Source organism: Lissotriton helveticus, chromosome 4_1 (assembly GCF_964261635.1).
Source record: "Lissotriton helveticus chromosome 4_1, aLisHel1.1, whole genome shotgun sequence".
NCBI classification, from domain to species: domain Eukaryota; kingdom Metazoa; phylum Chordata; class Amphibia; order Caudata; family Salamandridae; genus Lissotriton; species Lissotriton helveticus.
This window is the reverse complement of record NC_136063.1, coordinates 586,679,847-586,705,283: the sequence shown is the minus strand read 5'-3', so window position 1 is coordinate 586,705,283 and position 25,437 is coordinate 586,679,847. Positions and strand designations below refer to the sequence as shown.

Sequence of the window (25,437 nt, the reverse complement as noted above, 5' to 3'; positions counted from 1 at the left end):
CATCATACTCAGTCTGTCAGACTCTCCTGATCCGAGTCGGTCGGAAACCATTTCCAAACCGATTCGACCGGGAAGATTTCCTAACCGCATCAGAATCGGCCCCTTAGTAGATATCTATTATGTTTGCTATTCTCTTTTCCTCGTCTTGCATAACCACTCCTATACCCTACATTCTTCCCCACATCCAGTATCAACACGTTTACTAGAAATAGAGGGCTGCTGACTGTATTGGAAGAAATATGCCATTCCTAATCTAGGTTCTTTGTTCATAATGATGTCATATTGCTCCCGTACTGCTGATGAAATAATGCTAGAAGTTTGTCTAGAGAAGTTGTGAAATAAACATTTGAATCAAAATAAAATGACTCTACACAGTCCCTGGAGAGTTATTCCTAAACGTTTATGTTCATGAATCTATTGACTTCTGCACCATCTCCTTAAAACAATAGCCATGTTTATTTGCTTTGTGAAGCCAAACCTTACTGTTACTATTTCATACTCTGGTAGGATCTTCAGAATATGGGAGCTGGAAGAGTGTGTGTGATGACAGATAAGAACCTGAGCACCCTTCCCCCTGTAAAGGCTGTACTGGACTCCTTAGCAAAGAATGGTGTCTGCTTCAAAATGTACGACACAGTTCGAGTGGAGCCAACTGACTCAAGGTATGTACACTCCCCCTGCATTCCTACAATATTAAAAATGCATACAACAGCATTGGGAGTCATTACTTTCTATTTACCACATTATAATGTAAATAAGTGATGTTATACAGACACAATCAATTCCAAATATAAATCCAACATTTTGGTTTCATAATATTGAGGTTCATAGCTTGTGTGTGCACCCGCGTCTGTGTGTGTGTCTGTGTAGATACCAAGTTGTCGCTAACTGGATTCTAGACATGATTCACAAATGTAGAAGGTCTTGCAGAGACGTGCCCAATGCATATATGCAACACTTGAGCATGGCATGCATTTTTTGTGATTAGCAAAATTGGTTGAGTGTGAAATTTCAAGTTCACTTACACAACATAGGAAAGTCGGCATTCATTGTGAGTTTAAAGTAGTTATACAGGTATACAGGGTCTGAAAAATGGGCGTTTCCAATGGATAAGTCACTAAAAATAGGGAATGAAATGGCCAAAGATGGGAGTATGTTGGAAGCCACAGAGTGGTTCAAGGGAGGCACTGCAAATCAAAAGAATACTCCCATTAATGAGCAAGTATGTTAATTCCCCAAAACATGAGTCGAATCCCAGCCAGTACTAACTTACAACAATTTAAAGAAAGTAAATGTAGTCCGCCTAACATCTCCTCCTGGACCCCAGTCACCACTGAAGACACCACATCAACCGTGATTGGCATTCACTCAGGAGCCCCCACGGATCCCTGCCTTCCACACATCTTCCACAGAGCTTCCGCCGCCATTACACTGGCGCCACGATGCACCATCAACGCCTCCCTCCAAGCTGGCACATTCACCGATGACTGGAAATGCGTAGAAGTCAAGCCCCTCCTCAAGAAGCCATCAGCAGATCCAATGGACCTCAAGAACTAGCGACCCATCTCTCTCCTCCCCTTTGTGGCCAAAGCCACAGAAAAGATAGTCAACGTCCAACTAACGAAATTCATAGAAGAGGACTCCATCCTCGACCCCTCCCAATCAGGGTTCCCCGGCAACCACAGCACCGAGACCGCCCTACTCATCGCCACAGACGACATCCGCACACTCCTCGACCAAGGATACACCGCGGCCCTGATCCTGCCCTACCTCTCTGCAGCCTTCAACACGGTCTCCCACCACACTGGCTTACAGGAGACTGCCCTTGACTGGCTCTGCTCCTTCCTCATAGGCAGAATCCAAAGAATCAGACTTCCTCCTTTTCTCTCCGAACCCACAGAGATCAGCTGCGGAGTACCCCAAGGATCATCAGCCCCATGCTCATCAACCTCTACATGGCCTCCCTGCCGCCATCGTCAGATAGCATGGACTCAGCGTAGTCTCCTACCCAGACGACATCCAACTCATCCTCTCCCTCACCAAGGATGCCCTCATCACCAGACTCCACTTCCAGGAAGGAATGAAGAACTTCGCAACCTGGATTGGCAGCAGTTGCCTGAAGCTCAACTCGGAGAAGACAGAAGTCCTTCTGCATGAGACAACACCTGGTGGCCCACCGCCCTCTGCAGCCCTCCAACGTACCATGTCTGAAACCTCGGCATCATACTCGACTCCTCCCTCTCCATGACCTGACAGATCAATGCCGTTGCCTCCACCTGCTTCAACACCCTCCGCATCCTTCGCAAGACCTTCAAATTGATCTGCGTGAATCAAGAAAGGCCGTCACCCATGTACTCATAACCAGCAGATTAGACTACAGAAATGCCCTCTATGCTGGGATCAACAAATCTCTGCTCAGCAAGCTCCAGACCATACAGAACAGCGCAGCCCGACTCGTCCTCAGCGCCCCCCGACAAGAACACATCACCCCACACCTGCAAGACCTCCACTGGCTGCCCTTTGAGAAGAGAGTAACTTTCAAGATACTCACCCACACATACAAATGCCTCCACAACATCGGACCCCAATATGTTAACGAAAGAATATCCATCCACGTACCCAAGAGAAACCTGCAATCTGCTGACCTCGCCCTCGCCAAAATCCCTTGCATCCGCAGAGCCTGAACAGGTAGAAAAGCCTTCTCCTACGTCGCAGCAAAGACCTGGAATGAGCTCCCAATCAACATCAGACACGCCCTTACTCTACACATCTTCAGGAATACCTTCAAGACCTGGCTCTTTGACTGAGCAGAGCTGCTTCCCCTCAGCACCTTGAGACCCTCACAGGTGAGTAGTGTGCTTCACAATTCCCTGATTGATTGATTGGTATCACACATGCACCCAACACCACAATGCGCACAGCCTTTGGCCATTCGTGCTGGGGGTACGGTGTATGAGTTTTCATTTTTTCCAATAAGCTTCGGATCCGCGGATCGCCCGTGGGTAACTGTGGATCCCCCACGAGTATCCGCGGATCCTCAGTTCGGGCCCCCAAAAAATAAGTTTGGTCAATTTCTTGCCTCAGGAACCTCGCCATGTCTTCTATGAAGCCAGGATACATGTATCCTGACCCCTTATGTGTTTTGACACTTTATGTAACCCTCCCCCAGGCAAGCGACAAACAAAATAGCGGCCTCAACTTTCCTTTCAGGTGGGGGCCAGCCAGAGAGAGCCTCGTGAATCATCCTCCTGGGTCGATCTGTAATGGATCTGCGTCCGGTATCTTACATTTCTTTCTTTAATAACTCCCAAAGTACTGAACAGGTTTACACCAAATTACAAAAAGAGTTCTTTCTGGACCAAGATCTAGCTTTCTGCCTAATTTGGTGTAATTCTGTTCAGCGGTTCGAACTGTAGCTGTGTCCAAAAACTGCAACATCCCAATAGACATTACATGGGCGGAAAAGCGTTTTGGGACCACGTGCTTGATGGATCACCCCAAAACTTTCCACAGAAAGATGACAGGCACTCCAGGATGTATGCAGTGAAGAGAAAAAAAATGATCTATTGTCGGGTATGGTCCGATGTGTTTCAGCTCCTTGGAGCCTTTGTCAGGGGCAAAGCAATTTGGTATCACTTATGCATATATCTATCCATAAACTAGAATTGTAACTTGTGCCTTATAGTAGATGTAAATTGTGCCCCCCCCCCCACATGTACGGTTTGTCATCAGTGATCTTATCAATAATGTCATAGAACATGTAATCAGTGATGTAATATGTGAGGTCATAAGCTGTTTTATGGTGAAGGTGCAGGTTATAGTTACTTGAGACAACTATAACTTGGGAATTTCAGTGGTTTTGTTAATTTCAAATGGCATGTTTTAACTGACATTTTCAACCAACTATTACGCCACTTTAACCTTTGGTTTTTCAGTAATTTTCTATGGGTTTTTTTTAAGTACAGTAATATTTTATTACCATACATAAAGCCATTTTGTGGGCTGAAAAATGTTAAAAGAAAGATTTAGAGACCTAGTGTTATTATAAAAAATAAAATGAACATGTCTCTGATGCTTTCTTTTAACATTTTTAAGCCCACCAAATACAATCATAAAAACAACCACAAGAGGGCCATGAACTCCAGCTTAAGACCATAGTGTTCCAGCTAGGAGTGCTTAAAAAACATGGTAAGTTCTAAGTGGGTCATCAATTTAATGACCTGCTTTGTAATATTGCTGGGGGGCTGCTGTTCTCCTTGAAGCCCCACCACATAAAAAAGCTCACACAAATATAAACCAAAAAGCCCTTGCAGGGCATTATGCGGTGCTTTTCAACCAATCAATCAATCAATCATATCATTTGTAAAGCGCACTACTCACCCGTGAGAGTCTCAAGGTGCTGGGGTGGGGAATGCTGCTACTTCTCGAAAAGCCAGGTCTTGGGGGGGTTTTCTGAAGGTCAGCCGGTCTTGGGTCTGCCGTAGGTGGATGGGGAGGGTGTTCCAGGTCTTGGCGGCGAGGTAGGAGAACGATCTGCCACCGGAGGTCACTCTTCGGAACCTGGGGACTGTGGCGAGGGCAAGGTCGGCGGAGCGCAGCTGGTGGGTGGGGGTGTAGAAGCTGAGCCGTCTGTTGAGGTATGTTGGTCCGGTGTTGTGGAGTGCCTTGTGTGCGTGGGTGAGGAGCTTGAATGTTATCCTCTTGTTGATCGGGAGCCAGTGCAGGTCTCTCAGGTGGGGTGTGATGTGCCTGCGGCAAGGGATGACGAGTATCGGGCGTGTAGAGGCGTTCTGGATGCGTTGGAGCCATCTCAGGAGTTCGGCCGAGGCTCCTGTGTAGAGGGCGTTTCCGTAGTCCAACCTGCTGCTGATGAGGGCCTGGGTGACCATTCTTCTCGTTTCAGTGGGGATCCACTTGTAGATCCTGTGGAGCATGCGGAGGGTGTTGAAGCAGGAGGAGGAGACGCGTTGACCTGTTTAGTCATGGAGAGGGTGAAGTTGAGAATGACCCCTAGGTTGCGTGCGTGGTCGGTGGGTGTTGGCGCGGTTCCCAGTGCGGTCGGCCACTAGAAGTCATTCCAGGTGGAAGGGGTGGATCCGGGTGGATCCGAGGATGAGGACCTCAGTCTTGTCAGAGTTCAGCTTCAGTCGGCTGTTCCTCATCAATTCAGCAACGGCCTTAATTCCTTCGTGAAGGTTGGTTTTGGTGGCGTGGGGGTCCTTGGTGAGGGAGAGGATCAGCTGGGTGTCATCGGTGTAGGAAATGATGTTGAGGTCGTGCCGACGGGCGACATGGGCAAGCGGTGCCATGTAGATGTTAAACTGAGTTGGGCTGAGGGATGAGCCCTGGGGTATGCCGCAGATGATCAAGGTGGCTTCGGTGTAGAAGGGGGGAAGGCGGACGCTCTGTGTTCTGCCGGAGAGGAAGGAGGTGGTCTAGTCCAGTGCCTTCTCTTGGATCCCGGCATTGTGGAGGCGTGTTCATAGTGTGTGGTGGCAGACCGTGTCGAAGGCGGCTGACAGGTCCAGGAGGATGAGGGCCGCCGTTTCTCTGTTGTCCAACAGGGACTTGATGTCATCAGTGGCGGCGATGAGGGCAGTGTCGGTGCTGTGGTTGCTGCGGGACCCGGACTGGTAAGGGTCCAGGATGTTGTTCTCCTCGAGGTAGCGGGTCAGTTGTTCGCTGACTGTCTTCTCGATGACCTTTGCCAGGAACGGGAGCAGGGAGATGGGCCAGAATTTCTTGAGGTCCTTAGGGTCCGCCTTGGGTTTCTTGAGTAAGGCGTTGATCTTGGCATGCTTCCAGCTCTCCGCGAAGGTTGCTAATTCGAAAGAGGTGTTGATGACTTTCCAGAGATGGGTGCGATGGCTGTGCTGGCTTTGTTGAAGATGTGGTGTGGGCATGGGTCTGACGGAGATCCGGAGTGGATGGTGTTCATGATATTTATGGTGTCGTCGTCGTTGCTGTTGGTCCAAGAGAGCAGGCGGTTGGAGCGGATGGTGGTCTTGGGAGCAGAGGTGTCAGTGGTTGTCGGGGTAGTCATGGCGTTGAAGCTGTTGTGGATGTCTGTGATCTCGCGGTGGAAGAAGGTGGCCAGCGAGTCGCACAGGTCTTGCGAGGGTGGGACGTCATTGGTGTTGGACCTGGAGTTGGAGAGTTCCTTCACGATGTTGAAGAGCTCTTTGCTGTTGTGCATGTTGTTGTCTAGGCGGTCTTTGAAGGAGGCCCTTTTGGCAGATCTGATGAGGTGATGATGTGTGCGGGTGGCGTTCTTGTGGGCTGCGTGGCGTCCGGTGTTCGTTCACGGAGCCAGATCTTCTCCAGCTTTCTGGATGTTTGCTTGGAGGCCCAGAGGTCTTCAGTGAACCAGCTGGCTTTCTTGTTGGTGTGACTGCTGGAGGGTTTCTTGATTGGGGCGAGGGTGTTGGCGCAGTCATTGATCCACTGCCTGAGGTTGCGGGCGGCGGTGTCGGGGTCGGTGGGTAGGCTCTGGGCGAGGGTGGTGGTTAGCTGGTCTTAGGTGACTTTACTCCAGCAGTGGCGAGGCATCTGCTGGGTGCAGTGGTGTGTGGTGGGTTTCTTGAAGGTGTAGTGGATGCAGCGATGGTCGGTCCAGTGGAGTTCGGTGGTGTGGTTGAAGGAGACGTGGGGGCTTGCGGAAAAGATGGGGTCAAGCGTGTGACCGGCAGAGTGGGTGAGTGTTGTGATGAGTTGTCTGAGTCCAAGGTTGGCTAGGTTGTCGATCAGGGTGGTGGAGCTGGTGTCGTTGTTGTTCTCGAGGTGGAAGTTCAGGTCCCCGAAGAGGATGTAGCCCATGGAGGCGAGGGCATTTGTGCTGACAAAGTCGGCGATGGAGTCGCTGAACTGTGGTCCGGGTCCGGGGGGTCTGTAGATGAGGGTTCCTCTGAGGGTGGTGTTTGGGTCGGTGTGGATCTGGTGTTCGGGGGTGCTGAGGGTGTACTCGGTGTTGGTCAAGACTCTGAGAGTGTTCCTGTGGACGATGGCGATTCCTCCTCCTGTTCCGTTGGTGCGGTCCCTGCGGGTGATCTTGTAGCCTTCCGGGACTGCTATGCCTATGTCAGGTGCCAACGCGGGGTTCAGCCAGGTCTCCATCAGGAAGGCGACGTCTGGGGAGGTTGAGTAGAGTAAGTCCCAGAGTTCAACGGCGTGTTTGCGGGCGAAGCTGGTGTTGAGAAGGATGCATCTGAGGTGGTTAGGGTCTTTCGTGGTCGGCAGCATGGTGGGGCGGTTGCTTGTGAAGCTGCAGTTCCGGCAGGTAAAAGCTCCGTGGGTGCGCTTCGGGGTGTCCAGGAAACAGGTGTGTGATCGTCCGGTGTTGAGTGCATGGAGAGTTCTGGCATCGTAGCGGTGGCGGGCGTTGTGGTGTTCGTGGGGTCCAGGGGTCCTGGCGCTGGGCATGGTCCAGGCCAGACGGGCGCAGACGAGCTTACCTTAGGCGCGCCTGCGGCACGTCCGCTGCGGGCGTCCGCTACTCGGCCTCCATATGAGGGGATGTGGGAGGGAGGAGCAGCTTGGAGGCGGGAGCGGGGCGCCAAATGGGATTGCAGAGGGCGGGGCCACAGGGACGCAGCGTCGGGGGGGAAAATCGGGCGGGGGCGGCAGGAGAACTGGGCACAGGAAGGAAAAACAAGTTTAGGCAAGAAAACAAGTAGAGGCACAGAGGAATAAAAACAAGTCTGGGCAAGAAAGCAAGTACAGGCACAGAGGAATAAAAACAAGTCTGGGCAAGGCACAGAGGAATAAAAACAAGTCTGGGCAAGAAAGCAAGTACAGGCACAGAGGGATAAAAACAAGTCTGGGCAAGAAAGCAAGTACAGGCTCAGAGGGATAAAAACAAGTCTGGGCAAGAAAGCAAGTTAGGCACAGGGGAAAAATACAAGATTAGGCTAAAACAATGCAGGCAGATCCGTGCAGCAGCGTGGGGAGCGACCTGCCTGCGAACAGGGTCAGAGGTCGCTTCAAGAAGCAGTGAATAATGAATGAGCGGCTCCTGACACTCAATTAGTATTTATTTTGGTGTCCCAATGCCCACCGGATCACCCTTTTTATAGAATTGTTAGGAAGGCAGCTGCCTTCCCTAAGCCTCTACACTCCCTGAGGACCCCATCCCCCGGGGCCGTATTATTTTTAAAGGGAAGTTGGCCCACAGCCCACCTTCCCAACACTTTCTCCTTCCCAGCCCTTTCACCTTCCCAATCCTTTCACCTTCCCAACCCTTAACAACCCTGGGAACTCCATCCCCTTGGGCCTATTTTGGGAAGAGGGTGAACATGCCCCCCCCCCCCCCCCAAGTCATTACGGCCCAGGCAACCCAATCCCCAGGTTCTCTTTTTTTAATAGGAGGGAGTATGCAGCCCACCTCCCCTAGCCTTTATGGCCCCAGGGGTCCTAAGTGGGAATCCCGGTGCCCACCCGAAGCACCCACAAAACACCATGTTGGGGAGTGCAGAGGGAGAAGTGACCCTGCGGCCCGCTGGCTCTCCGCATGAACCCATCCTGGGTGCATTGGGAGCCAGCACTGCTCCTGCCTGGCGGGAGCAGCTGTTTTTGTATGCGCCCGCCAAGCAGGAGCAATCTGAGTTTCTCTGCCTGCAAGAGCACTAGCAGGGAAATGAATGTCTGTTCCCACCTGGTGGGAGCATTTTCAAAGCTCCCACCGGGTGGGAGCAGAAAAGTGTTCCCTGTCCACGATCTTGTGGGCAGGTAAAATACTGTGACCCATGGATAGGCTCCCGGGACCCAGTGAGTGAGCTTGCTAAATATTTAAATACGCTGCCATGCCAAACCTTGCACAGCCTGGGGAGTTTTATTTTCTAGCGTGTGAGCCTGCCCTTTTTCTTTTTTTTATTTTGCTGCAGATTCCCAGATCCTCTGCGAATTTTCAGAAACATTTTTTTTTGGGGCCCCAGGGGCAAGGTATCCTTAGCACGCTCCCTTATATCATTGTCTCACTTCTTTTTCAGGATGTGGGACTGATTACCCAGTTCTTAGATGGCTACCACCTCATCATGGTTGTTCTGGTGGCGTACCACCAGATTTAGTCTTGAGATCTAATGGCTTCATGGATCTACTACAGAGTGAAATATACAACATTTTTTAGCCTGATGGAGCGAGATAGAAAACAAAATTTTGTTTAAACTCGTGAAGTCATATTTCCATAACATGAATAATAAAATTAATGATTTGTGATATGTCGTGCTAATACAACTTAAATTAAACTTTACACATGGGGGGACTAACATGTGTGCTCATGAACGTGCATAATTGTTGCATCTTTTTGTTCGTGCAAAATAATAAAATAATTTATTGTTTTCGTTTTTGTTATTATTAACTGCTGCAAACTTAAAAGAAGCATGTGCTTGTTTTGCTTTTCCTTGTTTGTGTGATGTCATTTCTACTATTCTAGGTGCATTTAAGTCTCATGGAATAACGGAGACTGGTAGATATAAACGCTGCTTTATTTGTTTGCAATGGCTAGATAACATTTTGATTAATCGGGTGGGTTAATTAATTAGTAAATCCTGGGGTGGATACAGAATCTACATTATTTCTTACATTAATACTTTTCTTGTGTTTGTTTTATACTAGAAAGCTTAAGTTGCCTGCTTTTGGGCCTAGTCACTTGAGTCGCAGAAAAGAGCTGACTTGTAATTCTGCAAAAGTCACGAGACGCCCATTCTGAATTAAAGCGTTTATCAAAGCTGCATTCACAAAGCAAAAACTGATGTGCTGTCATCATTCTGTCGGACATGGCCAAGGTCGAAAGTGAACATTTTGTCAGCCTTAACTTGGCATCCGCGGAAGTTGCTTGGACGTAGTGAGAACAAATTTGAACATTTGTTGCAAACTCAGGAAGCTCCTGGTTTCACGTGGAAGAGACAATGGTCTTTATGAAACATGATCTAATGGAACTTTTGAAAAGTGGGTGACATGTCACTTGTCACTCTCAGCCAATGGGACGTCGAAGATTTCTGAAAACTTTCCTTTGCGTGGTTTAGTTAGCGTAGAAAGGTATAAAAAGTCATGCCCCTAGGAATGGGCTGGCTGCTGCTTTCTGACTTTCCGATGAGGGTGATGTGCTATCGGACTTTGCGTGGAGCACGTAAGAATCCTCAAAGAACTTTACTTTAATTTCTATCTATTTAGCTCAGTTAGGGAATTAGGTTTTAGAATTGCTAAACTTTATATATTCACTTTAATTTTGATTCACTTACTTAAATTGTATTTTCTCACATTTCTTTACAATCATGCTTGCTTTATTGCTAATAAAATTCATTTATAAAACTATCAACTTATATACCATAATTTAGTAAATAAAATCTTACTTTTGACAAACAAGCTGGTCTTGGTTATTCAGAAGTGTAGGTTACTATTAGCTAGATCACGTCGCCAATGGTGGTCATTTAAATGGTTAAGTTTTATTCTAATGACAATATTCCTTTCACAGATGTATAAAAATGTATATAGTTTGTAGATAATGTGTATATAGATTTAATCTGACCACCTGATTCAGTAGGCCCAAAATATGTCAGGTTTATAAATGGGTCCATATTTAGTATAGAATTTTGTTTATAGGTTATGAAGTTGGGTAGCGTTGTTTATGATATATTTTCTATAGGCCGCTGGATCAAGCCTTAATGGCGCAAAAACTACATAACAGATTAAGACTGAATAACAAATCACAAGCTTTCTGGGCCAAGATCTAGTTCTCAGACAAATTTGTTATAAATCCGTTCATCTGTTTTTGCGGTATCGCTGCTTAATTTTCCTAGGGAATTATGAATGAGGAAAATGTGTTTTCGTAACCCCTCCGTCTTCTCTTGTCCCCCCTTGATGGATCACCCCTAAACTTTCCAGGAAGAGGTTGAGGTGGATAAAACTTTTTTTTGGGAAAGTTTCATGAAGATGTGGAAACCAGAAAATGCTTTTGTATGGAAACATAGTTCTAACTAGAACTACCCCCCACACAAATGAGGGAACGTCCTCTCATGATAGCACTGGTACTACATCTGCATCAGCACTTTCAGTATTCTAGAACAGGATGCACAAGCATCTGCAGGCACTCTATAATACCATTAGGCTCCTAGGATGCAGAACACGGGCACACATGCTTGTTGAGCCCGCTGGGCACAATGTAAAATACGGTCCCTGGTTTGCAAATGGTTGTATATCAGGCTCAAAATATTTTACTTATTATAATCCAATTGATCTTATGGTCTCACAGCTCATTGTTCTATGCTCGGGTCTTGAGTCCCAGATAACATTCATTTATATTTTAATGTAAAATATGGCAGTCATGAAGTGCCACTTGCTGTCCAAAGTTGTTTAGTGATAGACGAGCAGGCTGCCAAGGAGTTCTTATTTTCCCTTGCCTGCCTCCAGCTCAATAAAAGTCCACACAACAGCGTTACACATTGAAATTCTCTACTGAAAATGTGGTGCTCAGTGCAGGTGCTGGACCAGGGAGATATCTGCCTGTTATCTTGCTGGCTGAGAAAGAATTGGAAACTAGGAGGGTTTGATTGCTTTCTGTACCTGTGTTGTGATCCTGCACCTGTGCAGAGTGTGCATGTGTGTTCAAACACAGCCTTGCGTGTTAGCAGTGCTAGTGACATGAGGTCCTTCAAGCCAGACTAGGACCATTTGGATCTTACATAGAGGTGAGAAACATCATCAGTGTAAAACACCAGCTCAAACAACAGAAGAAATAGAAAAATACAGATTAAGAAAATGGAAGTGAAAATAGCTAGGAAGTGTTTGCGAGTCCGCATGAATTGTGCTTGTCGATGAGTACTGCTGCAACAACCATTTTGATCCAGTTTCCCTAATGATATGGACATTATGAGACATTGCTGCATATATTATCTGGTAGTCAAAGTTTAGCATCAGGAGTGGATGTGCAGCCGCAGGTTTGGGGCTGTTCATATTAAGTAAGACTGGCATGGCAGCCAGTCTCAAACTTGAAGATCACCAATAATAGATGGGTGGGGGGAGTTCTTTCTTAAGCCATGATGTTCTAAGTCACGACACAGTCCCTTCCCAGTTTCACCTTTCCAGACCATGTTTTCTGTCATTTCCCATCATAAACCTTTTTTGGGGTCTGGTCTTGATAAGCTGGCCCAGTTGTCAGGTCACATGTAGAACATAGAGTAGCAGTTTTCTCAAGGTTCTTCATTTCAGCAGCCCAACCCCAGGCTGCCCATGGGGTGTCAAAATCATACACCTTGAAGTCCAGGAGGACTTTGAGTTTCACCCGGTAGAGAAATCTATATTCAAGAGCCTTCGCCCTCAGTTTATGCTTATCCTCTTCTAAGGCCTTTTGCTGTTGCTGTACAAGCCTTGTGTATTCAAGGAATATGATATGAGGATTTTAGCAGATTCATAATATATGGTTCCTTATCTATGGGCAGGGTGGAGGAAAGAGTTACTCTATAGTTTAATGTCTTCGCAATGAGGGTTCAAGTTGGAACTCTGGGAGGAGCCTCAAGTCCACTATGTATTGGGTTCTCTCGATTATTAAACAATTTGAGGGGTTAGCCTTTCAGACCCAGGAGCAAAATCAGTTATTCAGGAAGCATTCTGGTTGGGAATCTTCTACCCAATCTGAGAAGCACTCCAGTCAGGTGATGTTGCAGCGGGCCCTCCCTCGGCATCTCCCTCTCACTCCAAGATTGTCTTGGAAAAGGCCAACTACTTGTCTACAGTTGTTTTAAACTCTGAACAACATCTTCTAGTTTAGAAACTCATCCCTGCACCTCATTACCCTATCAACAGTGTTCCTCACGTCCCGCCTAAGTAGATCTATAATTGATGTATCTGAGACCTGATAGACCCTGCCTTGTTCCCCAATCTAGCCGACTCCCACCCTCGCCGAGAGTCCTCACTCACATCAGTAAGATCTGTGAATTTGTCAATTTAAGGATGCTGCGATGGCTGGGTTATTTTTCTTTATCCATTGCAGTGCAAGTGATCAATGACCAGAGACACCGAAGGTCTGATCACACAGGGGGCCCCTAATCCATGATGTCAGTCCTGTCTGGGGCCCAAGGCTGGAAGGATGGGGGTCCCCTTCGTACACCTCCAAGCAAATCAGGGCTCAGCACCTCAATCTTAAATTGCACTGTGAGAGTTCAATTCACTCCAGGCATCCCAAATTCAGTAGCCACACCACAGACGGTCTTAGTAAATATACCCCATTACAACAGCTGGTGCAATTTTTAAGTTGTAGAATGACAAGCACCAACCTCTGGTCTGGGTTCTTGCAGTCAAATTCACACATTCGATGTCTCTGTGTTCTATCTACTGAGAGGAATTGTTGGGATGTGCTGTCTCTTTAAATGTCACAAGCCTTTTTCCACGAGCGTGGTTGTACTCGTGCCCGCCTCATCTAAGTGTTGTGGAATTCCCGGGTTGGCAGTTGCTGCCGGGAGAGCTAATGCCTGGACATGATTAAAGGAAGATCTTCACTACAACCGTCTTTGTCACTTCCTTTCACTGGCGACGATGGTCCAGTGCTTCACCTCTCCTTAAAGTTGCCTTTCGTTTAGTTTCAAAGACGAAGCAACCGTGACGTCTTGTGACAATCTCTACAGAAAACCAGAAGCGGCACGACGTTCACGCATCCTCATTGGTGTAATTAATTGGGCCGTGAGTTTTTCATTCTTTTCAAAAGACTTTCTTTTTCTCTGCGTGTTTCAAGCTTTCCTGTCTCATCAGTTACAATGCTTAAAAGCGAACTTAATTACTCTCGAGCCAACGCGCGAGTTCTGCACATCTGCGCGCTGTCATCCTCGCTCTGCTCTCGCTCTCTGTAGAAGACGCATTGTGATGCTTGCTGCGACGGCATTCACGAGCAGACTTCCTCGCGCATGATTCTACTTTGTGATGTGCATTCTCCTGACATTCCATACAGATAACAATGCACTTAAAGTTACAACATGGCATTATGTCTTCATAGAATTCTGTGAATACATGCTCTATTTTTAAAAGAAAAAAAAGAGGAATACAGACACCTTAACTGATACTTATTAATAGAATATTTGGACTTTAGTGGCAGCAACCCACCCAAATGGAAAAGGTAGCCTCGCCACCTCCCTTTCTGCAGTCTTCTGGTCCTCCTCCTATGCCATTGAAGCAGTGGAAATCCACGTTTGAAGCTTACATTGAGGCCATTGATGGTGATACCTTCACATCTAAAAAGAAAAAGGCGTTATTAGTGTACAATTTGGGGCCTGAAGGAAGGTCCATTCTTGAAACCTTACCCCTTGAAGAAGTAAGAATATCTGTTTCAAGCGATGACGGTGATGCACAAATATTAGATGACTATGCTTCTCTTATCAAAACTCCAGACAAAAGATTTAGTCCCAAACGAAATACTGTTTTGGAGCGTCACAAGTTTTTGCAACGTGCACAAATGCCCGGGGAGTCTATTGATGATTTCGTTGCAGCCTTGAGGATTTTAGCAGTTAATTGCAACTACAAGGAATTTAGGGATGAAATTATTAGAGATCAGCTTATTGAACGCACTTGTGACAGGAAGGTGCGTGAAAAACTCTTATATTCTGGTGACCCTGACTTAGAAACTGCGTTGACTTTGGCCAAATCTGTTGAGCATTCTCAGTTTTGCTTGAAGGAGATGAGTACTCCTGCGTCAACTCCTACGTCAACTGTTGTGGTTCCAGCGGAATCCTCTGAAATCAATGCTGTCACCAATAAAGTGACAATTAGGACTTCTGAGCGGAGGACACCGAATCCCAATCCTCTTCGTTCTTCAGTTCCTGCCAACAAGCCCAAGAATGATGCGCAAGGGTTATCTTGTTATCGTTGTGGTAGTAGATCTCATTTGGGGAACTTCAAATTTTGCTTTGCAATCAATCAATCTTGTTTCAAGTGTGGGAAGAAAGGTCATCTAGCACGTATGTGCAAAGCCACTAGTGTACAAAAAGGGTCTTCACACATGGTGAAGAGCATTGATGAACGCCAGTATGTTGTTGATGATGATGATGAGCACTACGAGTTGTTGATGTTGTCTTCTTCTCCCATGGATGCGGATGGTGTTGTTGAGATAGCTTCTATGGATGGGTCTCAGAGAAGAAAATCCCCGATTTGTTCCATTAATGTGAATGGTGTGTGTATCAAATTCCTAGCGGACTCTGGTTCTCCCTTCTCCATAGTTAATGTTAAAGATTTGGACATGCTAGGGAGAGTTCTTTTGTCCCAATCCTTTATTAAAATGTTTGCGTATGGGGGCAAAAGAGTGGAAGTATTAGGAAAGTTTAGAGGTAAGCTTGAGTTCAAGGGTGATTCCACATCTTCCATTATTTATGTTGTCAAAGACGGTACTAATTTGCTGGGTTGGCATGAACAGGGTGAGCTTAGTATGATCCTTGATCCTAACCATGAGGACATGGTTTTGTCAAGACGTGAGGCTAAGCAATATTATGCCTCTCTGCCTGATTTTGAGTCTGTGCACTCTCTGAGTGTTTCTTGTGAAAGTGAATGGGTGCATGAGTTTCCAGAAGTTTTTTGTGATAAGTTGGGTAAACTCAAAGGTTTTCAGCACCAGATCGTTTTGAAAGAAGGAGTTAAAGCGGTTGCACACAAAGTTCGCAAGGTACCACTTAGTATGCGAAACGAATTAAAGAATGAATTGGAGAGATTGCGTCTTTTGGGGGTGATTGAACCCATAGAGGGGTCAGAATGGTTGTCTCCCGTAGTTTTAGCGCGCAAGGCTGATAAATCTCTTAGGATGTGTGTAGACTTGCGCGACTTGAATGCTTGTATTTGGGTTGATCGACAACCGTTACCTAATATTAATGAAATGCTATCTACATTGGAGGGTGCCAGGTATTTTACCACCCTGGACATTTTTTCAGCATACCACCAAGTTGTGCTGAGCAAGGATTCAAGGCACCTTACGTCTTTTGTGACTCCTGAGGGTGCCTTCCGTTATTTGAGGATGCCGTTCGGACTGGCGTCGGCTTCCGCAGTTTTTCAACGCCTTATGGGAAATCTTTTTAAAAATACTGCGGGAGTCGTCTTCTTTCAGGATGACATTCTCATTTATGGCAAGTCTGTGGATGAACATAATAGCAGAGTGAGAACGGTTTTAGAAATTTTAAGGAGGTTTGGTTTAACATTAAGGAAAGACAAGTGCAAATTTCTCAGGGATGGTGTGGATTATTTGGGTCATCACATCTCAGCCAAGGGGGTGGAACCCAAAATGAAATTGTTGGATGCCAATTTCATTTTGGGTTCCACCCCCTTGGCTGAGATGTGATGTGACTCCCGCAGTATTTTTAAAAAGATTTCCCATAAGGCGTTGAAAAACTGCGGAAGCCAACGCCAGTCCGAACGGCATCCTCAAATAACGGAAGGCACCCTCAGGAGTCACAAAAGACGTAAGGTGCCTTGAATCCTTGCTCAGCACAACTTGGTGGTATGCTGAAAAAATGTCCAGGGTGGTAAAATACCTGGCACCCTCCAATGTAGATAGCATTTCATTAATATTAGGTAACGGTTGTCGATCAACCCAAATACAAGCATTCAAGTCGCGCAAGTCTACACACATCCTAAGAGATTTATCAGCCTTGCGCGCTAAAACTACGGGAGACAACCATTCTGACCCCTCTATGGGTTCGTGAAAGGAAGTGACAAAGACGGTTGTAGTGAAGATCTTCCTTTAATCATGTCCAGGCATCAGCTCTCCCGGCAGCAACTGCCAACCCGGGAATTCCACAACACTTAGATGAGGCGGGCACGAGTACAACCACGCTCGTGGAAAAAGGCTCGTGACATTTAAAGAGACAGCACATCCCAACACATCCCCCTTCCATCAATTAACAAACAAAGAATAAATTAAAATATTATAACAACTAACCCACCCCCACCCCAAAAACAAAACTAAGAGAAAATGTAATCCTTCAATAAGTGACAAAATCTCGAAACTTCCCAGGAACAATTTTGCACCTGGTGGAACATCGTTGAGGAATAACATCATTAGAAATAGAACTAGGGTTAGAAGCAGGTAAAACCCGAGGAATGGTACAAGCAGGAAGCAAACTTGAGGTGGGTAAAACGTGGGACTTCAATCCAAATTTGCTTTTCACAAACTCCACTTTATGCTTAGGAACAATAGAAACACAAGACTTGTTCCAAACCTTACCATTCTCCAATATCACTACATGGTCCTTAACTTCCTTAACTCGAACAGGAGGGGAAAACCGAGCCAAACCCTTACGCAAAAGCACCGGTTTTCTGATTCTCACCCAGTCTCCCGAGCGCACAGGAGATGATCTAAAACTACCCTGAGCATAGTTGGCCTGAGTACAAGCTCTAACATCAGCCACCCTGCCTAGCTTGACCACATCAACATCTTTCCTCGACATCCAATCCTTGTTCAATTCTGAACCTGCTACTCTACCCCTGAGTAAAGTAAAAGGTGACACACCTGTGCTAGAATGAGGGGTAACTCTTAATGCCCACAACATGTCGGAAATGACTTTCCTCCAATTCAAACCATTGATGTTGGCCAACTGCAATTGATCCTTGATCACACGGTTTAACCGCTCAACCAAACCATTACTTGAAGGGTGATACAAAGAGGTGAGAATGTGCTTGATGCCAAGAGACTTCAAAAAGCTTTGCATTTCACCCGACACCAACTGAGTGCCATTATCTGACACCAGTTCTTCTGGCAAACCCTCCCGCAAAAAAACATCTTTGAAGAAATCAATAACAATAGCAGAATTGATGCCCTCAACAAACTTAACCTCTGGCCATTTTGACATGTAGTCTACCAAAACTAGCGCATACTTCGGAGTCACTCCTAGATTATAAAATGGGCCAGCCACATCAAACGCCAACTTATGCCAAGGCAATTCCTCAACTTGTACAGGAGTCACAGGAGAGGGACTAGTAACTTGAGACTTATCACTAAGAATACAAGCACCACAATCACGAACACAGTGTTCGATCGCCCTGTCTATTCCAGGCCACCAAAAATCTTCACATACTCTTCTTTTCATAGCACGAATACCCAAGTGACCAACGTGAGCCAAATCCAAAACCTTTTTGCGAAGAGTTTCCGGAACCACCAATAAACCACCTCTACGTAAAACATCATCAATTAAAGACAATTCATCACAAACCCTCCTGAAAGGTACCAACTCTGAAGACAAAGACTTGTCATCGGGCCAACCATTAGTCAAGTAATCAATAACACAACACAAATTCTTATCCTCTGTTACAGCCAACTTCCAATCAGCCTCCGACAGTGTAATGCCAACCTCTGACACAGAACCAACTGCACACACCATTTCCAAATCCCCACATTCGAGCTCCAAATCATCGTGAGGAAGAGGCAACCTGGACAAACAATCAGCCACATTGTTCCTAATCCCAGGGACATATTCTAGATGATAATCAAACTCTCTAAGCCTGTATTGCCATTTAGCAGTGCGAGGAGAAGCCCTCCCACCACCTTTAGTAGTGAAGAGATCAACAAGAGGCTTATGAACAGTCTTGAGTATAATATGATTCCCCCAAAGAAAATTCTTGAAATGCTGCACACCCCACCATAAAGCTAACGCTTCCTTTTCAATGGTAGAATATGTGCTTTCTGCTCCATGTAAGGTTCTGGAAGCAAAAGCAATTACTTCCTCCTTACCATTGGGCCTCTTCTGCAAAAGAACTGCCCCAAGACCCACATTGCTGGCATCTGTAATTACGATACATTGGTCATTGATATTAAAAAGCTTGAGAGGACGTGCTTGCACAATTGCATTTTTCAGTAAAGTAAAATCATTTGCACACTCTTGTGACCAATCGTACTTGACATTTTTTTTTAACAAATTTCTTAAAGACACAGTCCTATCAGAAAAATTACGAACAAACTTGGCATAATATTCAACCAGTCCCAAAAAGGAGCGCAGTTGATCTTTGTTCGATGGTTCTGGTGCATTTTGAATGCCATCCAACAATTTCATTTTGGGTTCCACCCCCTTGGCTGAGATGTGATGACCCAAATAATCCACACCATCCCTGAGAAATTTGCACTTGTCTTTCCTTAATGTTAAACCAAACCTCCTTAAAATTTCTAAAACCGTTCTCACTCTGCTATTATGTTCATCCACAGACTTGCCATAAATGAGAATGTCATCCTGAAAGAAGACGACTCCCGCAGTATTTTTAAAAAGATTTCCCATAAGGCGTTGAAAAACTGCGGAAGCCGACGCCAGTCCGAACGGCATCCTCAAATAACGGAAGGCACCCTCAGGAGTCACAAAAGACGTAAGGTGCCTTGAATCCTTGCTCAGCACAACTTGGTGGTATGCTGAAAAAATGTTCAGGGTGGTAAAATACCTGGCACCCTCCAATGTAGATAGCATTTCATTAATATTAGGTAACGGTTGTCGATCAACCCAAATACAAGCATTCAAGTCGCGCAAGTCTACACACATCCTAAGAGATTTATCAGCCTTGCGCGCTAAAACTACGGGAGACAACCATTCTGACCCCTCTATGGGTTCAATCACCCCCAAAAGACGCAATCTCTCCAATTCATTCTTTAATTCGTTTCGCATACTAAGTGGTACCTTGCGAACTTTGTGTGCAACCGCTTTAACTCCTTCTTTCAAAACGATCTGGTTCCTTCTTTCAAAACGATCTGGTGCTGAAAACCTTTGAGTTTACCCAACTTATCACAAAAAACTTCTGGAAACTCATGCACCCATTCACTTTCACAAGAAACACTCAGAGAGTGCACAGACTCAAAATCAGGCAGAGAGGCATAATATTGCTTAGCCTCACGTCTTGACAAAACCATGTCCTCATGGTTAGGATCAAGGATCATACTAAGCTCACCCTGTTCATGCCAACCCAGCAAATTAGTACCGTCTTTGACAACATAAATAATGGAAGATGTGGAATCACCCTTGAACTCAAGCTTACCTCTAAACTTTCTTAATGCTTCCACTCTTTTGCCCCCATACGCAAACATTTTAATAAAGGATTGGGACAAAAGAACTCTCCCTAGCATGTCCAAATCTTTAACATTAACTATGGAGAAGGGAGAACCAGAGTCCGCTAGGAATTTGATACACACACCATTCACATTAATGGAACAAATCGGGGATTTTCTTCTCTGAGACCCATCCATAGAAGCTATCTCAACAACACCATCCGCATCCATGGGAGAAGAAGACAACATCAACAACTCGTAGTGCTCATCATCATCATCAACAACATACTGGCGTTCATCAATGCTCTTCACCATGTGTGAAGACCCTTTTTGTACACTAGTGGCTTTGCACATATGTGCTAGATGACCTTTCTTCCCACACTTGAAACAAGATTGATTGATTGCAAAGCAAAATTTGAAGTTCCCCAAATGAGATCTACTACCACAACGATAACAAGATAACCCTTGCGCATCATTCTTGGGCTTGTTGGCAGGAATTGAAGAACGAAGAGGATTGGGATTCGGTGTCCTCCGCTCAGAAGTCCTAATTGTCGCTTTATTGGTGACAGCATTGATTTCAGAGGATTCCGCTGGAACCACAACAGTTGACGTAGGAGTTGACGCAGGAGTACTCATCTCCTTCAAGCAAAACTGAGAATGCTCAACAGATTTGGCCAAAGTCAACGCAGTTTCTAAGTCAGGGTCACCAGAAGATAAGAGTTTTTCACGCACCTTCCTGTCACAAGTGCGTTCAATAAGCTGATCTCTAATAATTTCATCCCTAAATTCCCTGTAGTTGCAATTAACTGCTAAAATCCTCAAGGCTGCAACGAAATCATCAATAGACTCCCCGGGCATTTGTGCACGTTGCAAAAACTTGTGACGCTCCAAAACAGTATTTCGTTTGGGACTAAATCTTTTGTCTGGAGTTTTGATAAGAGAAGCATAGTCATCTAATATTTGTGCATCACCGTCATCGCTTGAAACAGATATTCTTACTTCTTCAAGGGGTAAGGTTTCAAGAATGGACCTTCCTTCAGTCCCCAAATTGTACACTAATAACGCCTTTTTCTTTTTAGATGTGAAGGTATCACCATCAATGGCCTCAATGTAAGCTTCAAACGTGGATTTCCACTGTTTCCATGGCATAGGAGGAGGACCAGAAGACTGCAAAAAGGGAGGTGGCGAGGCTACCTTTTCCATTTGCGTAGGTGGGTTGCTGCCACTAAAATCCAAATATTCTATTAATAAGTATCACTCAAGGTGTCTGTATTCCTCTTTTTTTTCTTTTAAAAATAGAGCATGTATTCACAGAATTCTATGAAGACATAATGCCATGTTGTAACTTTAAGTGCATTGTTATCTGTATGGAATGTCAGGAGAATGCACATCACAAAGTAGAATCATGCGCGAGGAAGTCTGCTCGCGAATGCCGTCGCAGCAAGCATCACAATGCGTCTTCTACAGAGAGCGAGAGCAGAGCGAGGATGACAGCGCGCAAATGTGCAGAGCTCGCGCGTTGGCTCGAGAGTAATTAAGTTCGCTTTTAAGCATTGTAACTGATGAGACAGGAAAGCTTGAAACACGCAGAGAAAAAGAAAGTCTTTTGAAAAGAATGAAAAACTCACGGCCCAATTAATTACACCAATGAGGATGCGTGAACGTCGTGCCGCTTCTGGTTTTCTGTAGAGATTGTCACAAGACGTCACGGTTGCTTCGTCTTTGAAACTAAACGAAAGGCAACTTTAAGGAGAGGTGAAGCACTGGACCATCGTCGCCAGTGAAAGGAAGTGACAAAGACGGTTGTAGTGAAGATCTTCCTTTAATCATGTCCAGGCATCAGCTCTCCCGGCAGCAACTGCCAACCCGGGAATTCCACAACACTTAGATGAGGCGGGCACGAGTACAACCACGCTCGTGGAAAAAGGCTCGTGACATTTAAAGAGACAGCACATCCCATTCTTGCAGTCAAATTCACACATTCGATGTCTCTGTGTTCTATCTACTGAGAGGAATCTAAAGCAGCAGTTCCCCACTCACCCAAGACTAAGGCCGATATAGAGTGAATGGTGTGTGGTCCATTATATAAGCGGGAAGTCACTCCTCTGGATGCACAGAAATGGTGCAGTTGGGACCACAGAACAATTCCCGAACACCCTCAGCAGACTGCTTCTCCCTAGACAGCCACTCCTTCCACAATGCAGCTCCACTATAGTGCAGGCCCTTAACTGCAATACCTCAGCAACTCGCTCCTTCCTCCATGGTGCTAGACAGGGGCTGCTCGGCAAGCCTGGGCTGATGCCCACGGCTGCCCATTCTTTCACTTGCCGTGGCCTTGGTCTGCATCTCACAGGTGTAGTCTCTTCAGCATCATGACCCATAATTGCCATAGTCTTCCATCACACCAGCAAGCAGAGTTCCATTTGATGTCCGCAAGATCTACCAGATAACTGGGGAGAAACGTAGATATGGGGTTGTAAGCTTGTGAAGGATTTATTTCGTAGCTCACGAGAGCATCAGCAAAGGACGACCACCCCTTTGACCTCTGAGACCATACACCATAAATATCCAAATTTATCATAAGAACCACTATCTAATCCCAATCTGTTGCCTCCAACAGGGTGCCAAGATCACAGTCACTAACTTTTCTCATTCTTCCCTGGCTTCACTGAAGAGCATTCTCTACACCACCAACGTATTAAAAAGCTAAAGAAGTATAACCACATCAATCCCTCCCAAATGAACCAACAGTGCCAGTGCTTGCCCCTGCAAGTCCACATAATCTTTATATAACTAACATAGACAGTATCAGCCAGCTGTTGGGTGGCCAGTGCTACACACAAAACCATGCCATGTCTTAACGTAATTTTATCAAGTGCAACAAATAAACAACAAGCTTTCTCAAGTTATTTATCCAGGATCTGTAACATAACCCTTTTACATATAATGCTCTTTATGTCACTTTTGCACTTCAGAAATAAGCTGTAAACCTGTCTTCATGAACAACTCCTCTATCGCGGATTGGATATTTTCTAACTTCTTAAATCATTTATGCTTTTTTGTGCTAAGCAATATGAAGAAGGCAAAATAGGAACCCATTTTTTTAATACCACTGGTATTTGGAGCAGAGTTGTTTTAGACAGCTAGTAAAGAACAGAATATTTTTCAATATTTTTTTATTAGCAATTTTGAAATATATTCAAACTAATACAGTAGTTTTCATAGTCATCAGAACGATATGAACCACAGTTATTTGACAATCAAAATGCCATGCAGAATTCAGCATCAGAAGTAAACTGCGTCACGAAGAAGGAAAGTATTTACCCATCGCGCTATATAATCTCACCCATCTGGCAAGGAACCTTGCCTAACATATGGTAAATAAAGTAAAAGTGCACAGTTTCTGGATGACAGGATTAGATGGTCATAAATTATCTCACAGAGGAAACTAATAACCGCGTGTCAGTGCCATCACACCTCTAGCAACAGCATGTTTTGTGGTCACATTCCAATAAAAATACCAGGACATATAAACGCCCATGGCAAGGCTGACATGCAGTACACAGGATCTATGTTAGGGTGTTTATTTTATGGAGGGTAACAGGTCTACAAGGCTCATGTCTTATCCAATCAGCAGTTTCATTACAGGTATCTAGGTAATCTATGTCTCATATGGGTTTCTCTTACCAATACAAAACAATCATTTGGTCTCATGTAATCCGAGAAAGTTGATCAACAATTGGTATTTGGTTGTTGCCTTTATATTACTTTAATATAGGTTCTTACACTAGAGCCAGGACTGAGGCGCAAAATACAGGTTTAGGTATTAGACGGTGATATTGCCATCCATCTTTACTTATAGCTGGACATACATGTGATGCCGGAAAAATGGAGGGGAGGAACACAAGGCTATCAGTAGGCAATATAGTAGTCTATATCACGGTCCAATATGTTATCACTGTAATGTAATGCAATGCTATAGTGTATGAATCTTGTTCTACATCTGCAACCTTCTCAGTGTTGTAGGGGCCCTGTCTTTTACAGTTTCAGAAGGCACCAGTATCATCTGTGAAGTATCTAATAGTAGGAACATTTCACTGTGATCTCTTTTAGGTGTTTGCTGTGCAAAAATAGCAATGCTGCCCAGGCTTTGCCTCTAAAGCCATAGTCTAATGCTGATTACCAGAAGGTGTTTCACGTTGATGAAATCGGGGTATTTTCTTTATGCAGAATTGAAAATGGAATAATAGCATAATCTACCGATAAAATGGGACAGGCATTGGTAGTATCATATCATGAGATAGAAATATAAGATCTAGTGTAGGATCCCATTTATACATTGGCCTAAAACGTAAAGAAAGGGCTCCAAAAGCACTGTTGATAGCTTTTGTTACAGCTGGGTTATTTTTGCATCCAGCTGTTAAAGACACTAAGTGCCAATGTATGAGGATACCTGCAGATCACACCATGGTGTCCTCTGACTTTTCTTCCTACTTGACCTATCTTAAGACTGAGCTGTCCCTGCATGGTATGTGCAGGGCCGGACTGGGAACCAAAACCGGCCCTGGCAAAGTGCTCGGCCGGCCCCCCCTCCTCCCCCTGGGGGAGGGGGGGGATGCCACCAAGCTCTTTACCAGGGCCGCTTTTCCGCCGAATTTGTTACAGGGCCGATTTTGCAGCTTTGCTGCAAAAACGGCCCTGTCACAAAAACGGCCCCCAGGGGCCCAAAAACGGCCCCCACCCTTGCGGCCGACTGGGGAATTGCCCGGTGCCCGCAACGGCCAATCCGGGCCTGGGTATGTGTGCGTGTTCCCCTGCCCTGAGTACCAACCTGCATGAATACTGCAAAGTATCCTGACTTTTACTTTGGCCTCGCTAATCTAAGAGTGTGCTCCTGGGTCTAGGTCTGTAACTGTCGTTCTGAGTTCCTGGACCTGTCCTGTTATATGGAAGGGCTCCCCAAACATGCCCTATTTGTGGGAAGTGGTAGTGGCAGTACAACTTGTTTTTTAGAAAGATCAGTAGTGTGACCAGACCACCTTAGTGGTGCACTGGGATAAAGGCCTACTGGACACACTTGTATAAAGAACTGCTGTTATGTATGACATGCACTTGCTCTGGTATCCTGTGTCTATGCCAAGTGCACTTAGATTATATATGTAGCATGTGGTGGTGGTAAGCTGTGTGTATGAGTAAGACTGAGTAATGTGGACCTTTGTCATTCATTTTGGATGTCTCTGACCTGGCATAGCACACGCTTGAGGGTGAAGACCGCTCTGAAACAGTGAAAGTGTATTGCCTGCATTTCTGTAGCTGAAGGTAGAAGAGCCAGATGCTGAAGGGACCAGGATGGAGAGAGACAGTGGTTACCTTTTGAAATTCCATGAGGCCTTTTTTTAGCAAATAAGTTCTGATTAGTGATCTATTGCACTACATTTTGTGGATGGTAGGTGAGA

At 45.5% G+C, this 25,437-nt stretch overlaps 1 protein-coding gene across 2 annotated transcripts in view; it reads left to right on the top strand.

Moving 5' to 3' along the window:
* Positions 1-25,437, top strand: part of ADHFE1 (alcohol dehydrogenase iron containing 1) — a 388,378-nt gene that overhangs the window by 132,860 nt on the left and 230,081 nt on the right. For both annotated transcript variants that reach the window (XM_078687223.1, XM_078687222.1), the window contains one exon: positions 508-662. In XM_078687223.1, coding sequence (XP_078543349.1) covers positions 508-662 — 155 coding nt within the window. The remainder of the gene's footprint in view (positions 1-507; positions 663-25,437) is intronic.